At 40.8% G+C, this 17,233-nt stretch overlaps 1 protein-coding gene across 1 annotated transcript in view; it reads right to left on the bottom strand.

The window, feature by feature from the left end:
* Window positions 1–7,286: 7,286 nt before the first annotated feature.
* Window positions 7,287–17,233, bottom strand: part of RPF2 (ribosome production factor 2 homolog) — a 40,808-nt gene continuing 30,861 nt past the window's right edge. Inside the window, 6 exon segments of the mRNA XM_090037992.1 lie at window positions 7,287–7,951; window positions 8,325–8,469; window positions 9,529–9,631; window positions 13,371–13,470; window positions 14,723–14,799; window positions 15,289–15,370. Of these exon segments, the coding sequence (XP_089894118.1) occupies window positions 7,769–7,951; window positions 8,325–8,469; window positions 9,529–9,631; window positions 13,371–13,470; window positions 14,723–14,799; window positions 15,289–15,370 (690 nt within the window). The 3' untranslated portion in view covers window positions 7,287–7,768.

Here is a 17,233-nt window from a genome sequence, read left to right as displayed (position 1 = left end):
TATATTGTTCTACTTGGTATGTAGCTTAGACCAGGGTTGGGCAAAATGGTGGATCCATCTGGGGCCCAGACTCCATTTCCTAGCAGCAGCCCCATGCCTGCCTTACTATGGCTGGTTTCAATGGAGACCCCAAGAGCAGCGGGGCTGTGACAGCACAGGGCCAGGATTTCCATGGAGACCACCCCAGCAGCACTGGCAGGGTGCATGGCAGGGCTGAAGGTGGGATTCTGTGGTGGTGACAGTGTGGTCCAGAGTTGGGGCACAGCCATGATCCACTTCAACACTGTACCTGAGGATGACTGGTTCACCTGGCTCAGGAATCCACACCAGCTGTTCTGACATAAGTCATTAGGGCTCTGCAAAGCTTTGATCCCTAATTTGATTTGGTGGAGATTCAGCCCAATCTGGTGGCCGAATCCAAATTGAATCAGAAGACCCTGTAATCTCTCTGAAATCGATTTGGAACCCTCCAAATCAATTTGGAGGTAGATACAGCTTTAAATTTTCTACATATCTGTAGGTAGCAGGGGCTCTGAATGCTGCAGTGCTGGGGCAGATGCAGCATCCCACAGAAGCGCAGGAGGCTCCCCAGCGTGCTTGGCAGCAGACCTGGAAGCGGACCAGAAGCAGTTCTGGTGCACTGGGGAGAACACAGGGCCCCCCATGCACCACCCCAGCTCAGCCACTGGTGTCTGCTGGGTCTGGGTGGGGTACCCAGAGTGCCCCTGCAGCTGACTGCTAAGCCAGGGGCCCAGGGAGGCCCCCACAGCATGCTCCCCGGTGCTCACCAGTGCTTCTGGTGGACCAGAAGTAGCTCCAGTCCGGGTTCACTGCCAAGCACACCTCCCCTGTGCTCCTGTGGGATGCTCCACGTGCCCCAGCACTGCAGCGATCATGAGCTGTGCTTGCTACCTCAAACTGTGTAGAAAAAACACTTTCAATGCTGATTTGGACATGTGTACAGCTTCGAATAGAATCTTCAGATTTGGATTCGTCCGAATCGAATCAGGGACAGATCCGAATCAACAGATCTAATCACTGTCCCCGATTCAGATTGAATCCGAATCGAATAGGGTCTGTTTCGCACCACCCTAACAGTCATGTCTAAATGCTCCTACAATGGTATAAATGAACTAAATTGCTGTAAATTAACCTTCTAGAGTATGGATGTCAAACTCACCCCAGGCTCCCAGCTAAATCCGGGGCCAGCAGTGGGGCTTGGATGGACGTGCAGACATAAGTTATGTCAGAACAGTTTATACTAGTATCATGTGATTGCAGTATAACTATATCTGCTTACATCCTAATGCTCTCTTTCCTCTCACTGCTGCATTCCCCATCTTTCCACAGAGTTGAAAGAAAATGATTGAAAGAGCTTCACTTTGGTGAAACATATTAGCATCTCACATTTAAAGGAGAAAATCTTACCTATCAGCTTTTGAAAGTAGACCTGCTCCACATAACAAGAATACAAGTGAGTTTCTCTCCTTCAGTCAGATATAGGAAAAGAATCAAGTCTTTTAACTAGTTATAACTTGCCCATCTATGGCTAAGAGTCACAGATGCAGCAATAACCAGTCAGCATGAAGCACCCTGGGTAACTCTCTGCTATAAAAAAAGAAATAACAGTCCTGAAGCAGTAAATTATGATTTTCAGGTGGTAGCTTTCAAGAAGACAGGTAAGAGAAATAATGCCTTAATAAAACACTCAGCACCTGAAAAATCATTACTATACCACACAGAAGATCCAATCACAATCATAGGCCCACTCTACTACATGGTGTACAAGTACAGTGTTATAGAATTCAACAGTATAGGATAGACCGTGTATAATTCTGTACTACTACTACACACACACACACACACACGTTGTATAGCATTATACATGGTCCCTGACCCAAGGAGTTTACAACCTAAGAAGTCAAAGAGCATATGAAAGGCGGAGGAGAGGGAGATAGCAATACATGTTTTAAACCAGCTCTTTTGTTTCATAGTTCCATAGAATGTCCCCGGTTTAGTTATTTTACACAGTCCAGTTCTTTTTAGGTAGCTTGGCAAAATTGAAAACTTGACAAAAAGTCTGAAAGAAGGAACTAATGTCACTGATTGAGGAACAAAGGAAAGCACAAAAGGAAACACAAAGAGGCTGAAATCATTGGCCAAGTGGAAAAGGGAAGCAACATAGTCAAAAACCCATTTGCTGGGTGCCCCTGGAGCTCCCCATTTCTCCCTGCTGTCCTGCTGCTTGTCCCAAGGAACAGACCAAGGCTTGCCCTGGGATTATTTATCACCCTGCATAAGCCTCAGTTCCAGTGCCCTTATACCAGAACTCACAGCTACAACTGGGGAATATCTACTAGCTCCAGATACTTTTACAACACAAGGAAAACTATTTTAGGTCCCTCTTTCATAGAACGGGTGAGATTGGAATATCATTTGCCCTGAAATCATACTCTACCACAGGCAATCAGTAAGGAGACAACTAGAGGAGACTGGATAGGCACCTGGCTGGGGTCTTATGACCCCTGCCACCCGCAGTGCTCCTTCCTGCCCATGGCAGGGGGTCGGACTAGATGATCTGTCTAGGTCCCTTCCGACTCATTGATTCTATGATAACACAGCAAGAGGATTTATTGTATAAGAGAAATAACAATTATACAAAACAAACAAACAAACAAACCCCCAAAACCTTGACAATATATTTGAAGACAGAAAAAAAAGACAAGTAACTACTCTTACCCTTTCATCTGGCTACCACCTAGCCCACCACTGCATACCCACACATGCAATTAGACAAGGTCATGGGAGCAGCTCCAGCAGCTGGATGAAGGTGCTGGATGGTGAGTGGCAGTTGGCATTCTAGGGCTTTGGGACTGTGGTGGGGGGGGGAGGTAGGCAGATGCCTGCTGGCACTGGGGGAAGACAGCTGGGTGCTGAGGCTGCCATGGGGTGCAGGGGCAGGGGGGACTGTGGGTCGGGCATCAGCAGGGCCAGAGGGTGTAGGTCAGGACAAGCCATCAATCTTTGCAAATAGGGCTGAGTACCAAAAAGGTTGAGAATCAATGCTCTAGCTAATAATCCATTGCTCTGAGATTCTGTAGCCATTGTGGGATTGTTTTTCCCACTACAAGCAAATAATACCTAATAATACCTTAGGTATTACTTCTGCCTGTGTTTGGGAGTGGCAATCGTTCTTGCCCTAGTAATACAATGACAAGAGATACTTAGCAGTTTAGCCCACTCCCTTTTCCTTAAGCATGCATCTCCTCAGTTCCTTTGACTAAATCACATCCAAAATCACAAAGATTTATACAGCCAGAGCATCAGTCATAGAGATAAGTGATATAAATGACATTGACTTTGCAGGATGGCGCATATGCCACATCAGTAAAAACAAACCTACGAAAACCTGCATGATCCCCCACAAACACCCCAGGCTTCTTCCAGGCTTCTCCCTACAGGGCACCACAAAGATCCACCTGCTGCTTTTCCTGATACAATCCAGCCTTGGCTTCTTCAGGCTCTCACCTCATCTACTTTTGCCATGCTGTCTGCACAAAGGAACTTTGTAGTGTCTCTACTGACACAGCTGTTGCTCCTGTATCTGGGGACTGGACTGCCCTCCTTTCTTACTATTCTTAATAGAACTGGCCTTTGATAGAGGTATGCTACCTTCAAAAATGTCTTTGGGATTTAGGGATACATAGGCATCAGCTGAGATCCAGAAGGAGCTAAATCCTACCTCATGGAAAATTATTTGACCCTTGCAAATATGTATGATAGTACGGATTCGACATTGTTTACACAACAATAGCCAAAGTCACACACAGAGAACCTGAACTGTTTGACCCTCATACTAGGGTAGAACTAAAACTGTGAATCTTGTAATCAGTAATACAGCCTAGGACTGGCCCCCAAAACTGAGCATAGACAATTGCAATGCATGGTCAGGTGACTTAACATCTGCCTCATCATGCCATTCAGAGTATGTTAACAAAGTAAAGATACTGAAACATGGTATCAGGGGTGCACATACCCAAGCTGGATTTTATCTAGTTATCCTAGGTAACAGTAACAATAAAGATGTGGCAACATAATCAAGAAACCAGGACACCTACTCAGGGTCCCCAAAAAGCTTGTGGTCCTGTTGTTAATCCACATCCTCACTGCAACTGTTATCCCTGCTAGTTAGATTAAAGCTAGAATGAATGTGCCCAACTACACCTTTCTTTGCACTTTGTTTTGTTATTTAGATACATCTAGCTCCTCTCTCAGAATATGCTGTTCCAGCATGAATTCTCTTCCTAAGACACAACTCCTCTGCCTTCAGAAACTGTAAGTACCACAGTGGGCTGTGAAGAGATAAGATTAGAGACGAGAGGAGAGAAATGAACATACAAGCTACCTTGTACCTAGTTGCTTTTTCCAATTAAGAGCATGGGGAGACAAAGCTAGTTATCGGCTCCCTCCATGTGGCACTGACCCAGCAGTCACATTTACATGTTCTAAGATGCAAGATTAGTTTTGGAAGCAGAGGCAGCTAAGGCAAGACAGTGCCCAATTTTCACAACCCTGTTTTAAGAACAGTGTGTTCTGTTCCTCACACAAAGAGACCAGAGCTGCAGTATTCACCAAGCTTCCCCACACCTTAAGGAACTGCTGAAGCTAAAGGCATATAGCTGGACTGCTTAATATTTAGCCTAGTTATCTCCCATGTACCTCATGGAAAGTCAGAAGCTGAAAGTGCAGTACCTCACTGTCAGAGGTACATACTATGCATTTGAAATCAATCTCTATCAACATTGCATTTAAATAAGTGCTAAGCATGGAAGTTAAAACCACTCAAGGAAGGGTGGGAAAATTTACAGCTCAATTGTTAATATTGTTTTATTTTCCTAAAGGGAAACCAAGGTGGCTCATATTGGCTACCAGGAAAGCAATGCTAGGGAGGCTCTGCTGCTTTCTATGGAAAGATTTGTAAATACAGAACAAATCCTGTAGTCGCTTTTGATCTGCTCAGGGTTCCCCCTGACAATCGCTGGTATTGTCATGGGGCTTGCCCCAAAATAATAAGTTTAGATTCCCACCTTCGTTAATACAGTTGTATTAAAACAAAAGTTGTTAAATATATTCAGTTATTTCAATACAAATTTGTGTTTAGAAAAAAAAGCTCAAGATTAGTTGGGGTTTAGTAGCACTATAAGAGAAAGTATCATAGTTACCTGCATACCACATGCATCTTTCTCCCAACAACTAGCTTTCCAAAACTGGGAAATGTCTGACATGGACTTTCTGCCCAGAATAGAAGCATGGACATGCTATAAGATAGCTGCTGCTGCTTTTCCTTCTCTTTCTTCCAGCTGGTGCATGGAGGAAGGGGGAGGAGAAGGCAGGGGCTAGGGTGCAGTGGTGTGGTTACACCTTCTCGTTGATTCCTGCTCCATCCAAGTTTAAAATCAACTGCCCCACAGCAGCAACATTTCTATTCAGGCAGTTCTGTGGAATCAATTACTTCATGCTGCATTATAATCTATGTAATTCTTGAAAAACTCTCTACACTCCGTGGGTGTTAATAATCCTCATCTTTTAATGAACTTGATGTTCCACTAATAAAGCTGTTCTTTCTTCTGAAATTTTCTGTTAGCTTCTCCAGGTGTCTTTTCTATTTCACAGCCCTACAGCTCTGCAAAATCCTAGATCTGTCCATGGAGTCCAATATTCAGCAGCAGCAGCTTCAGGTTTTGGTTGAACAGCCAAGACCGACTAACAATTCAGCTCTGAAAAGGTTAAAAACTTTAGCTTTTGCCTTGAGCAGGAAAGGCAGTGTAAGATGAAGATTAGGCTAATGTCCATGCTCTATGCAGCCATAACTCTGAAAACATTTTTCTTCATTTTGCCTTCCTACAACAACCATGTCTTATTTAGGGATGTGTGGCATGCAAGAAAACACAGTTATGTCCTGTTTTGTAATTCCCTTCAAGATAGCTCCTGACACAGCCTCGAGTCGAGAGGGTAAGAATATATTCATTCGAGGGGAAGAAAATGAAATAGAGCAGTAACTCAGACTATTGCTAATTTTTCAAGCACATGTATGTAGATTACAGAGACTAGAGTGGCTCAAAGTAAACAAAACAACACAAACTGAAGTTATGACCTTTAGGGTTATATGTATAATATAATCGTGCTTGCCTTCACTACAGTCTTAAGATACTTCAGATCTTTTACTCAGTGTTACAGAATTAGTCAAGACTTAAGACAGGACAGCAGAAGAAACTTTAAAGGTGCATCTATGATAGGATAACTAGGGACATTCTTCCACTTAAGGAAGAAAGAGTAAAGACTTCTGGGCAGCAAGGATGCAGACATTTTTATCCATCTTCTAGCCCAAGATTAAACAGCCTCTGTATCTGGCCTGCACTATAACTACTAGAAGAACAACCCATTGGAAAATTGGGTCTAATTTTTCTAGTGGAGATGCACACAAAACAACAAAGTGCATGCAATTTGCAGATTGCGGTAAAAGCCTTCTGATGTGGTGGTATTCAGATTGAACTATGTGCTAGTTAGCTCAGCAACAGAGTGAACACTAAATAATGTAAGGATGCAAACACAGATTTCCACTGAGTTCAAAATAGGAATGCTCACACTAATAAGACTACGTATATTAGTGCCTATACCAGAAGTTAAGAGAACAAAAAAAGATAGCTAGTTAGTTATTTTTCACACACCAAAATACAGGAAGACACAAGCTTCTTTATGAAACAATATATAAGTCTGGCTGTACTTAACAAGAATTTTCACTTGCTATATTCTAACTTCTACCTCATTAAGCCTTGAGCATTTTTCACTAGCTTGCTACATAAGGCTTTGGTGCCAGCTTAAGTAGAAAACAACTTTAGATTTTGTTTTGTAAGAGTATTAGTAGAACAAGACTCTCAAAGCCATGAGAAGATAGAGGGAAAAAAAGAAGTCAAACCTTTGCTGCATTAGTAATCTCTTTCTGGTACTCAAGTATGGCAAGGAAAATGGTATAAATACTATGATTAAAAACCAGAGACTAAGGTTGGTTTTGACATGTCCAGTCTTTGTGGAAATGAAACAAAGGACTGCATACCAGACTCTAAAATCCTGAAGGTCTCATTTATACTCAAAGTGAGCATCATGCATTTCAATACTATGGTGATGAAAGTAGCATAACACCTCAAATAAGTGGCATTTGAGGAGAGAACAAGGAGACAGCTCACAAGCAGATATTAATGCTGACATTGTTTCTCTTTTATGAAACACACGGTGAAGACAACTTAGTTTATTAAGTGAGAGAGAGGGGTACTCCAAGTTATCTGGGAGTCTAAATAAACTTAACATAAGACAAAAGCGTTAGAAAAAAGTCAATAAGAAAATTATTTACACTTAATTCCAGAATAGAGTTTATGTGATGAGCCTAATTCAACTCGTGTCCCACGGATAAGAATCCCACAATGCTGTCTGTTACTAGACAACTGAATTATCTCTTCTGATGATGATACCAGATATGTTTATTCAGTTTGCTGAAGCCTGATAAATCATGTCAGATTACTTCCTTTTCAATACTCTGGTCGTATGTTAAAGCCTGAGACCGCACATCCATTTATATATGAAGTTGCATTAAAAAATATTTACAAAGCTTTTAAAAGAAATAGTAGCAGAAAGGTCCATCTCTGCCACGTACTTAGTGAGAAATACAGTGAGAACTGATGGTTGCAAAAGTCCCCAGAATTATTTCATCCTATCAAGCTGATTTTGTTTTCTTTGGACTAATCCCTTCACTGTCTTCAGTTATCCGCTCTGCGGGCCTCTTCCTTAACCCTTTCATTTTCCTGGTCTGTAATTTACCAAGATCCTGTTTCTTCATATGGATTCGACCATAGGTTGTACCAAAGACATCACGGGAGATATTTTTCTTCTTCTTTGGCTGTAAGAGAAAATGAATGTTAATAAAGACCATTTAGTCATCAAACGATGTCACTAATGATAGTGACAGATATCACTATCACAGAAGTCCCAAGCCTTCAAGGCAAAAGCACCTGAAGTGGAAATGGACAAATTAAATTAAGGATTTCCAACTCTTACCCCACTACATCTTTATTCCACTCCCTACCATCTATGTCATGGCATGGGCTTTGGGGTGTTGATCCAAGAAAGCTATGATTCTTTAGAGAATGTACAATGCAGTAATGCTTCCAGCCCTGCATCTTTTTTATGGCTAACTTTAAAACTTGTTCTAGCTTAAAGATTGTGCAAGTTGCAGTATAATGTCTTTTGTATACAAGACCAGTTTCAAGTACCTTGAGTGCCTTAGGCTGTTTTAAAGATAACTTATAAAGGTCATCTGAAGCCAAATGTGTCCTCCTCATCACCAAATCTAATGAAGGTCCCATGTCTTCTAATTCAATCCTTGGTATTTTACAGCCCGATTTCTTCAGTAATACTCTAGAGAAGGGGTGGGGGGAGGGAAAAAGAATATTGTTCACTCATTTAATTTGTAATAATTTCCAACTATTTTTTGACCTGCAGAAGAGAATTCAGCCTTTATGAACAGGTGCTACCGCTCGATTTTTTGTTCAGAAAATACATTGCACTATGGCTGCTTACAGACGTAAAAAACAAACCAACAAAACAACAGTGCTTTACTTTAAACTCTGCATGCCCCTGCACTGAGCCCAGAGCATGTCCAGGAGAGGCACTGCATTAGTTTGACCCAGCTTGCCCGATGTCTGGTGCTTCAGCAGGGCTTTTTGGCGCTTTTATCTAATACTTGATTGAATCATAAGCAGCCAAATTGAATTCAATCAGCTATTAGATAAAAGCGCCAAAAAAGCCCCGCTGAAGCGCCCAATCTATACAGAAGCTGCAGAGCCTGGTTGATCTAATGCGCTAACTCTTCCAGTTTAAAGCATGGTTGTTGTTTTGTTTTGTTCTTTTCATGTCTGTCAGCAGACTAAGTGTAGTTAAACATGACTTTACAGATCAGTTTGATCATAATATGAGAGCATTCAACATCTATTCAGCCTGAGCCCGTTCCAAACAACTACCCAGGCATCAATACTGTGAATTCAGTTTGTTTCAAAATTAATTTGGCCTCTTATGTATTAATTTAAATTTAAATTTAGATTAGGTCTGTGATGTTGCATTAGATATTTTTTCTGACTAATTACAGAAAAGCACCTCAGGCACGACCCATGAAATTAAGAACTTTTGAGAATGAGAAGCTATGAAACAACGCTCCCTCTAAGCTGTGCAGTGTGCGTGGCCATGGCCACGCACACCATGCAGCTTAGAGGGAATGCTGATATGAAGCACAATTTTAATAAAGCATGTTAGGAGAGAATTTAACAAGCTAGATGTGTATACACAGTCAGTATCTGATGAGGTGTGCCTACAACACAAGCTAAGATCTGTACCTACACGGCACAAGGTCACTGTAGTGTAGAATGAAATCAAGGTTCACGTTAGACAAATCTAAGTGTACAAAAGCAAAAGGAGGCTTACTTATAGCTTCGCATGTAAATTTTCCCATCCAGAGCTGTGAAATGCAGAACATGTTCTAATCCAGCCAGGCGAACATAGGGCACGGTAGGACCCCTGAAGAAGTCTGAAACAATATTTAAACATATTGAATGCGCCAGGTTTCTTCTTGAGACAAACAAGACCAAAACCATAGGACGACAATAAGAGGATGCTAATTTGATAATAGATCTCCATTATAGAAGATGGAACTCAGACTGACTGGTGTTTTCTAAATATTCCAAAGCAAAAGTAGATGCGGATTTGGCTTTTTTTTTTTTTTAGAAATCACTGAATGTAACAAGTGTCTCTATAGTCCACATCCACAAGTTATTACTTGAAGCCAAAATACACATCCAGTTGAGTATCTCTCACATCTGAAAAAGCTCACTGCTATTGCTCAGAGGTGTAACATTGGGAATGTGCAGAGTACTGGAAAACAAGTATCAACTTTCCAAACAGTACTCTGCCAGCAACGAAAACTCCTGAACGTAGTTAAAAAAAAGAAAACAATTAAGAAATAAAAGGAGATAAATATATGGACTTTGTTTCAATAGCAAATGGGTACATATCTTTTGAAGTAGCATCTTTAGCTGTCTGAAATAACCCACTCTTTTAAAGTTTCAACTACAAACTTAGAAAAATGAAATGCATCTCACAACTGTTCCAACAAGCTCGTGGTTACGTATGCATTCTGTAGTACAGAAAAGAACATCTGGTTAGGTTAAGAGTGTAGAATCTGACAAACTGACTGATTCAAACAACTCTGGCACCAAAGCCAGCAGTTAGGACAATGGCACAGATCAATACGAGGTAAAAATGCACAAAGAAGGTTACTGTTTTAGTGTTACTGATAGCTTTTTACTGACCACTGTTTATAATATTCTTACCGTATTATTATACAAGACTTGCTTATTATAAAACTTTCATTACCCTGTTAAATACAGCACTATTAAGCGAAATAAACCTGCCATTACTGCATCAAGTATTTTTTACTAAACGTACACTATTCAAACAGACAAATTAAGTATGATCAGTTACATGAAAAAGCAGCTTAGTTTTCAAACAGGAATTTTAGATATTAGTTAACCAACAGTGAGTGGCCTCCAGCACAGTCTTCATAGCAGGACTGTGAAAAAACAGTGTGAGGGAAGTTAACATACAACAAGAATGTCAAATGAGCCCATCATCTGTGGAGGGTGGAAGAAGAATGTGACCTTGTCCCTAGAGGTGTGTTAATAAAAAGGACAATCAATACTCAAAACACGGGGCTCACTTCCCTTCAAGTTTCCCATTCAGGTTATTTTCTAAAGATTTCCTTTCCAGTCACTTCCTCAATTATCATTTTCAGGAGTATCAGCACTGACCCAATGTCCAAAGCAAAGTTTTATTGGCAGATATAACCTGGAGTTTAGCCAAGAAATTCTTGGTCAATTGCATATTCTCATTCTTCCTTTGCTGGGTTACTGAATTCATATCTAGGGAAAAAGTCATTGGTAGAATATTTTCTTTATTTTTGCATATATTTTCCCAGGCTGCAGCTAAGACTAGAGCTCTCTTAGCAGGCAGATTTATATTTACAAAGCTTTTCCTGGCAAACTGTCTTTTTTGTGGTAGCCCTTAGCTTTCTACCCACAGAATGATCTTTTCCCTGCCATCCAAATCCAGGCAGGGAAAAGTTTGTTTCTATGACATCCACCAGCTGCAGAACATTTTCCTCTTTGTAACCCTTTTGAATTTGAAACATTTGTTTTAGTCTTAATTTTGAGGCAGCCTACACTTTGGCTGGACTGGAGACCTTCCTTACCTCATTTTTTTTAGTTCTTGCCACACATTTAGCATGTGCTTAGTCTGTTTCCAGGCCTTCTGATTAAGCATCCATTGCAGAGGGCTTCTGAGAACCTCCATTTTGTTTTCAAAGGCTTTAAATGTATTAAAGAATAAATTATATTCTGCCTACTCCATATAGTAGCTGAAACTGTTCTTCCCTGAAAAACACAGATGCTGCTGGAGATAACGTCTGCGACTGGTGGACCAGGGGCTGGAATGCTTATTCTGGGTTTCTTTTTATCCCCCATATAAAACACTTCTCAAACACTTGCATCAAAAGATCCTGACTGAGCCCTGTACCTCTAGATACTAGATCCTAATAACATGCACAGAAACGGTAGAATGGAGAAGAAATAAAAAGTTCTACCTCAAAGATGTTCAGATTTCTTGGCAGCCAGGCTGCCAAGAAACCCCAATTTTTAAAAATGTATCAGGACTCAATAATTGGGCAGTTTTTAATATGTAAATAGGGGACATTAAGGAACGAGTGAGCCGACTGATGTTTCAATGAGCAGGAAAACATTTTATAAGCCATGTGCTCAGGAGGCTACTAGAACAGGGGATTCAGTGGCTGCAATTCAAGAGGGATGCGGGGGCAGGGAAATCACTGGGCCCTTAATACCATCATAAAAAACTGGCCAGTGAAAGCCCAATGACAAAAAATATTAAAGACACTTTTTATGGGAACAAGAGGGAAAAATAAAATAAAAAACGGCATTTTTTTCCTCGTAGGGATTGTTTAGAAGGGAAAAGTATAGTTGCCATTTATATACACCCAAATAAAGTGTCCCCAAATTGTTAAGTGGATTTCAAAGGGTCAGTTACACAAAACATAAACATTAATTCCCTCTGCTTATGACTTGTACAACACAAGACCACCTTCACATGACAGCCCAAGAATGCACGAATCCTTTTCACAGAACAAACCAACAAAAACTGGGTTGTTTACCATGAACGTCAGTAACGTCACACAGCTTTGTTAACAAGAGATCATCAGATAACTCGTTTTCCCTTGGGGATCTCAGCAGCACCGTAACAATACGGTCTTTAAAACAGCAGGGACATCTTCCTAGGTTTTGTGGCAACAGTCAGGGATTAAAAACATTTTATTTCTCAGGAACAGGAAGAAACAGCCACTCCCTATTACATCGTAGAAGTTTTCAGGGAGGCCAAGTTATAAAATGTAAATTACCCAATGTTATCAGTGTCCTGTTACATGGCTGAACCTTTCCTCCACCTATTGTTTGGCCTCTAGATGCTTCATGGAAATCAACAGAACACGAAGACATGCGGTGTGTACTTGCCATACATTCAGCAGGAAAAGAAAAACTGGATTTATATTTAAGCGCTATATCAGTAAGGCTGTGACCTTCAAAATAAGGCTCTCAAGGCCAATAAATGCTGAAAGCTGTAAGGGACAAGGGGCAGGGGACAGATCAGGGAGGACAGGCCCTGCATAAATGCTTTCCCATTAGTGCCTTGTCTGTGCCACTGAGAGATACAAAGTACTGGGCTAGATGGACCTAGGATCTGACCCAGTATGGCATCTCTTAAGTACATGTGGCTCCAGACAACTTAAGGCAAATTAAATGGGAGAACTGAAATTATCCAGATGGGTAACAATATAAATGCAAAAGACCAACTGTTCAGTTACCTGGCACCTGTCTACAGCATGACACGCAACTCCTTACAGTTCAGACCTCCGTCTGCCTCTTGCATTCGTCTGTATACAAACACCAATGCCAGGCAAATATACTTAACGGGATACTCATCAGAATTAACTTTTCCAATGCTTTCTAGCCTTGGAGAAAAACCTGTGTGTACCTGTTTACACAAACATATACCATTTAAAGTGAACAGGTACAATTAATGCTAGATATTGCTGTGCTTTTTTGTACATGTTGAGCAATACTAGCAAAATACCACTTCTCATTATATAACGTTGTCACTGCTTAATGCAGTATAACTGCTGAAACCCTATTATTTAAAATACTCACCAATGAGAAGGCTTTTTAATCTTCTGTACTCCTCACTTAAGTCAAACATATCACCAGCAAATATTAACATGGGTTTTGTTCCTTCAGGACACTTGCTGTTCTATTGGACATATTGTTTATACAAAAACAAACAAATATTCAAACAAGGTTATACAGCATGCTTAAGTGACCAGAGCACATTCCATTTTGTGCTGTTTTGACTTCTGATAAACACATATAGGGGTAGGTATTATTTCAAATTTATACACTGTACTTGTATTTGGAATTTTGTGGGTCCTTTGAATAGGTGAGTAGTGTCTAAGGCCAAATAAGACAAAGGTCCCCAATTGTAAGATGAGTTAGATAGTGAAACAAACACTATATTGAAAGTGCTGGAGGAAGCTTGTTGGCTTTGGATTACTAGTACACAAAGCACAAGAAAGCACACTGCATTTCTTGCACTGAGAAAGACGTGGAAGAAACTTAACAGAGTATTCAACCCATTACCAAATGCTGGGTTTGATACCGACTCACTGCTAGTGGACTACAACTTCCCTGCTGCATAAATAATTATGAAAATACATTTAAAAAAAAATTACCACACTGCAGTGGAGAGAGTTCAACTTTAAAATTTTCTTTGCTACCTAAGAGGACTATTCCATTATCACCCGTTTTGAAGCTGTAACTAAGCAGCTGCCAATTTCTGTAGTCTCCGAATTATATTAGTGCAAATACAGAATGGATATTTTCAAACCAGTTTTGATGCAGGTGGAGTGTCTGTGCTCCATATGAAAGTCTATGAGCTTCAAGAAGAGGTGCTACAATTCCTTTAGCTAGAGATTAATATGTTGTTCTAATGCGTGTATGAAATAAGGAGTAAAGCAGTCAATTGCAGGTGCTCTGTGAAAAAAAATCAGGGTTTGTGCATAACTGAAGGTCCAGAAAAGCCTTTGAAGTATTGCACATATATTATAAAAAAAAAAAATAATAATAATAATAATAATCATCACTGGCTGTGAAGAGATGAATTCCAGCCTTACCGGTGTCCCTAATAACTTTAAGGACTGTCCACCGGTAGAATCTGATTAAGATAATCTGATTGAAATACATTTTTTACAAAGATCCTATTTGCAACCTAAATGTTGGAAGCAGCCCAAACCTATGGCAAAAACTTTTCAAAGGAACCAAATGGTGATCATACACATGTACAGAGGACAGAAATAAGATACCAAGATGAACTTCCACACATTAATCCTGGCAGTCTGAGTTAGTATTTTAAAATCATCTTTTATACTTCATGTATACATGTGTGAGATGCCACAAAAAAAGCTCACCAACAGATGTCACTAGAGTGCCTGCTTTGAATATCTTACCTTGATCTCTTTTAAAGAGACAAATTTCTCAATGCCTAGCTCAATCATATCTAGGACGTGATAATCAAACATGCAGCCTGTGAAAAAGAAAAAAAAAAAGTTGCTTTAGCCCAGTGGTACTTAGCCTATTTGGGCCCATGAGCCAGATAAGAGACCAGAGCGGTGGCACGTGGTCAATCCACAAGTCAGAATCAGGGGAGGCGGGGCAGTCTACACGTGATCTACTGCACCAGCCTGAATCTGTGCTCCAGAACCAGCTAAATGCTGGCCCAATCCTCTGCATTGGATGCGGCTGCAGACTCACTGCACATCAATGCAATCTAGCCTGTAGGGCCATATCATCCAGTCCATGGGTCTGGACATTTAATCAACAGGGGAGCAGCTGTCATTGCTCCCTTGTTACCAAATTTCTGGATTGGGGGGGGGCGGGGGGAAGGCCAGCAAGCCAGATCTGGCCTGCAGATCAGAGGTTGTGTACCACTGCTTTAGACATTTATTTTCAAGCCCTGTTTCTTTCATTCTGTTCAGGGAAAGTGGGGAGGGAAGAACTTACATTTTTTTCATACCTATTATTAAGTTGTTAGGCCTCTTCTTGTTGTGTGAACCAAACATAAACAAAGAACAATCTGATTTCTTGGAAAAAAATTCCTATTAAAAAAAATCAAAACCATAAAGTTCAGTTTGTAAGTACATTAATGAGCTAGTGAATGTTAGTGCTAAAAGCATGTCCATTTAAGAGCTACAGCTTATAAAATAATGCCTGTATTTAAACTAATTTTAAGTGTTTCCAGCCATGAGAAAACCGTGTATTGTCTACTTTTCCCCCAGCATTCACCCAGTCCCTTAGGAGTTTAACCTTAGCAGCTTTATGGAACTCCACACCAAGCGACATTCCTGACATTTTGCCTGGACATCCTGTTCCTTAATTGATCCCATTAATCCTTGTTGTTTGTCTTTCAACTACCCTCAGTAGCTTCCACACTTCTGAATGTTACATTCTGGTATATACCTTGAATCATTACTTCCATTCCTGGCCAAGCCGCGAGTTTTTAACCTTGGTGGCTGGCTGCTGCCCACCCAATCATTATCTCTTCTCTGTACTTCCTCTAATGATTTTTATTGCACCTATGTTACTCTGCATTACATTCCTTTGGCAGTACAAATCCTGAATCTGACCAAAATTCAGTAACTTTGGCATTACAAACCCTCACAATTTGGCATATATGGTGTTGTTTAAACTCTAAGTTGTAAAAAAATATTCCTAGAGAATCTCAAAGTTTTAATGAGACCTTTTTGGCCCTTGTGGTTGCTAAGAGATGCGTGAATGTACAAGACCAGAAGATTCCAATAGTAGATGGCAAATTAACATCCTCCCCACCCAAGGCTCCTATAACGTATATCCTTGAAATTTCCTGATTTTTTAAACTGCCTCAATGTACCAGGAAGGGGGGGATGCAGATGGGCCAGGATTGCAAATTTTGTGCTTAATATTTTTGATCACCACTGCTAAGGGATGGCTAGGCACATTTCACGGTGGCAGGTAGGGTGGGGAGGTCAGTTTGTTTTCCCAGAACTCCTGTTAGTTGGACTGCAAAATCTTAGAGCTCACCATCTTTCTTCTGTATCCCCTACCTTACCCTTCAAGACAGAAAAATAACTGAGATGTGCTGCAAATTAATTAAGTTGTATGTTAGCCAACATATAGAGGTAAACAGTTGTGCTGCAGGGTTAATTGTATAGTTTTAGGAATAAGTTAGATAAGGGCTTGTATGGAATGGTTTGGAGATGGATAACAAATTGCACTAGACAGGCGGTTTTCAAACCGTCCCCCATGTTCCACCACAGGTCAGCAGGGGTTCCACAAAGACAGTGGGGGTAATGGCAGTGCACAATCCAAGCGCCAAGCCAGGTCACTTGGCTCCACATCAATCTTCAGGAGAGAGGTAGGAGTTCAGCAGCAGAAGTGATATGAAAGAGTTCTGTGACTTTTGGAAGTCTGAAAACCACTGCACTAGATGATCTCCAGAAGTTGCCTCCAGGCCCAGATTCTATGATCTATACTCTCACTGCTTGGAGTACTGCAAAGGCACTTGAGTGCTTCATACAGCACATAGGTCCATAGCCTCTGAAAGGTGAAGTATCAGGCTGGAGGGCGGCTACTAATGGAGTTCCTCAAATAACAGTCTTGGGACTTGGGTGTAGGTTGTAGCCATGTTTGTCTGCCTGTGTCCTTAGACCAGGTTCTTTGGGTGAATCTGATATCTTTTATTACACCAACTTAAATGGTTGGAATTTTTTTTTTTTGCAAGCTTTCAGGTTTAAAAACCCTTCATCAGGCTAAGAAAGTCTCTGCAGTTGGTGTCTAGGGACTGATTTTATTAAATAATTTTCATTAATGACTTCTGGGTAAGAAGTAGGGGCAGGTTAGTGAAATTGACTAATGACAGTAGCTTAAAAAGGTGGGGTGATGAACTGACCCCTTCCCCCATGTGACAGATCCAGACCACGGCT

Source organism: Crocodylus siamensis, chromosome 1, assembly GCF_052110815.1.
Source record: "Crocodylus siamensis isolate JL-2025a chromosome 1, ASM5211081v1, whole genome shotgun sequence".
Lineage (NCBI taxonomy): Eukaryota > Metazoa > Chordata > Crocodylia > Crocodylidae > Crocodylus > Crocodylus siamensis.
This window is presented reverse-complemented; position numbering and strand designations above follow the sequence as displayed.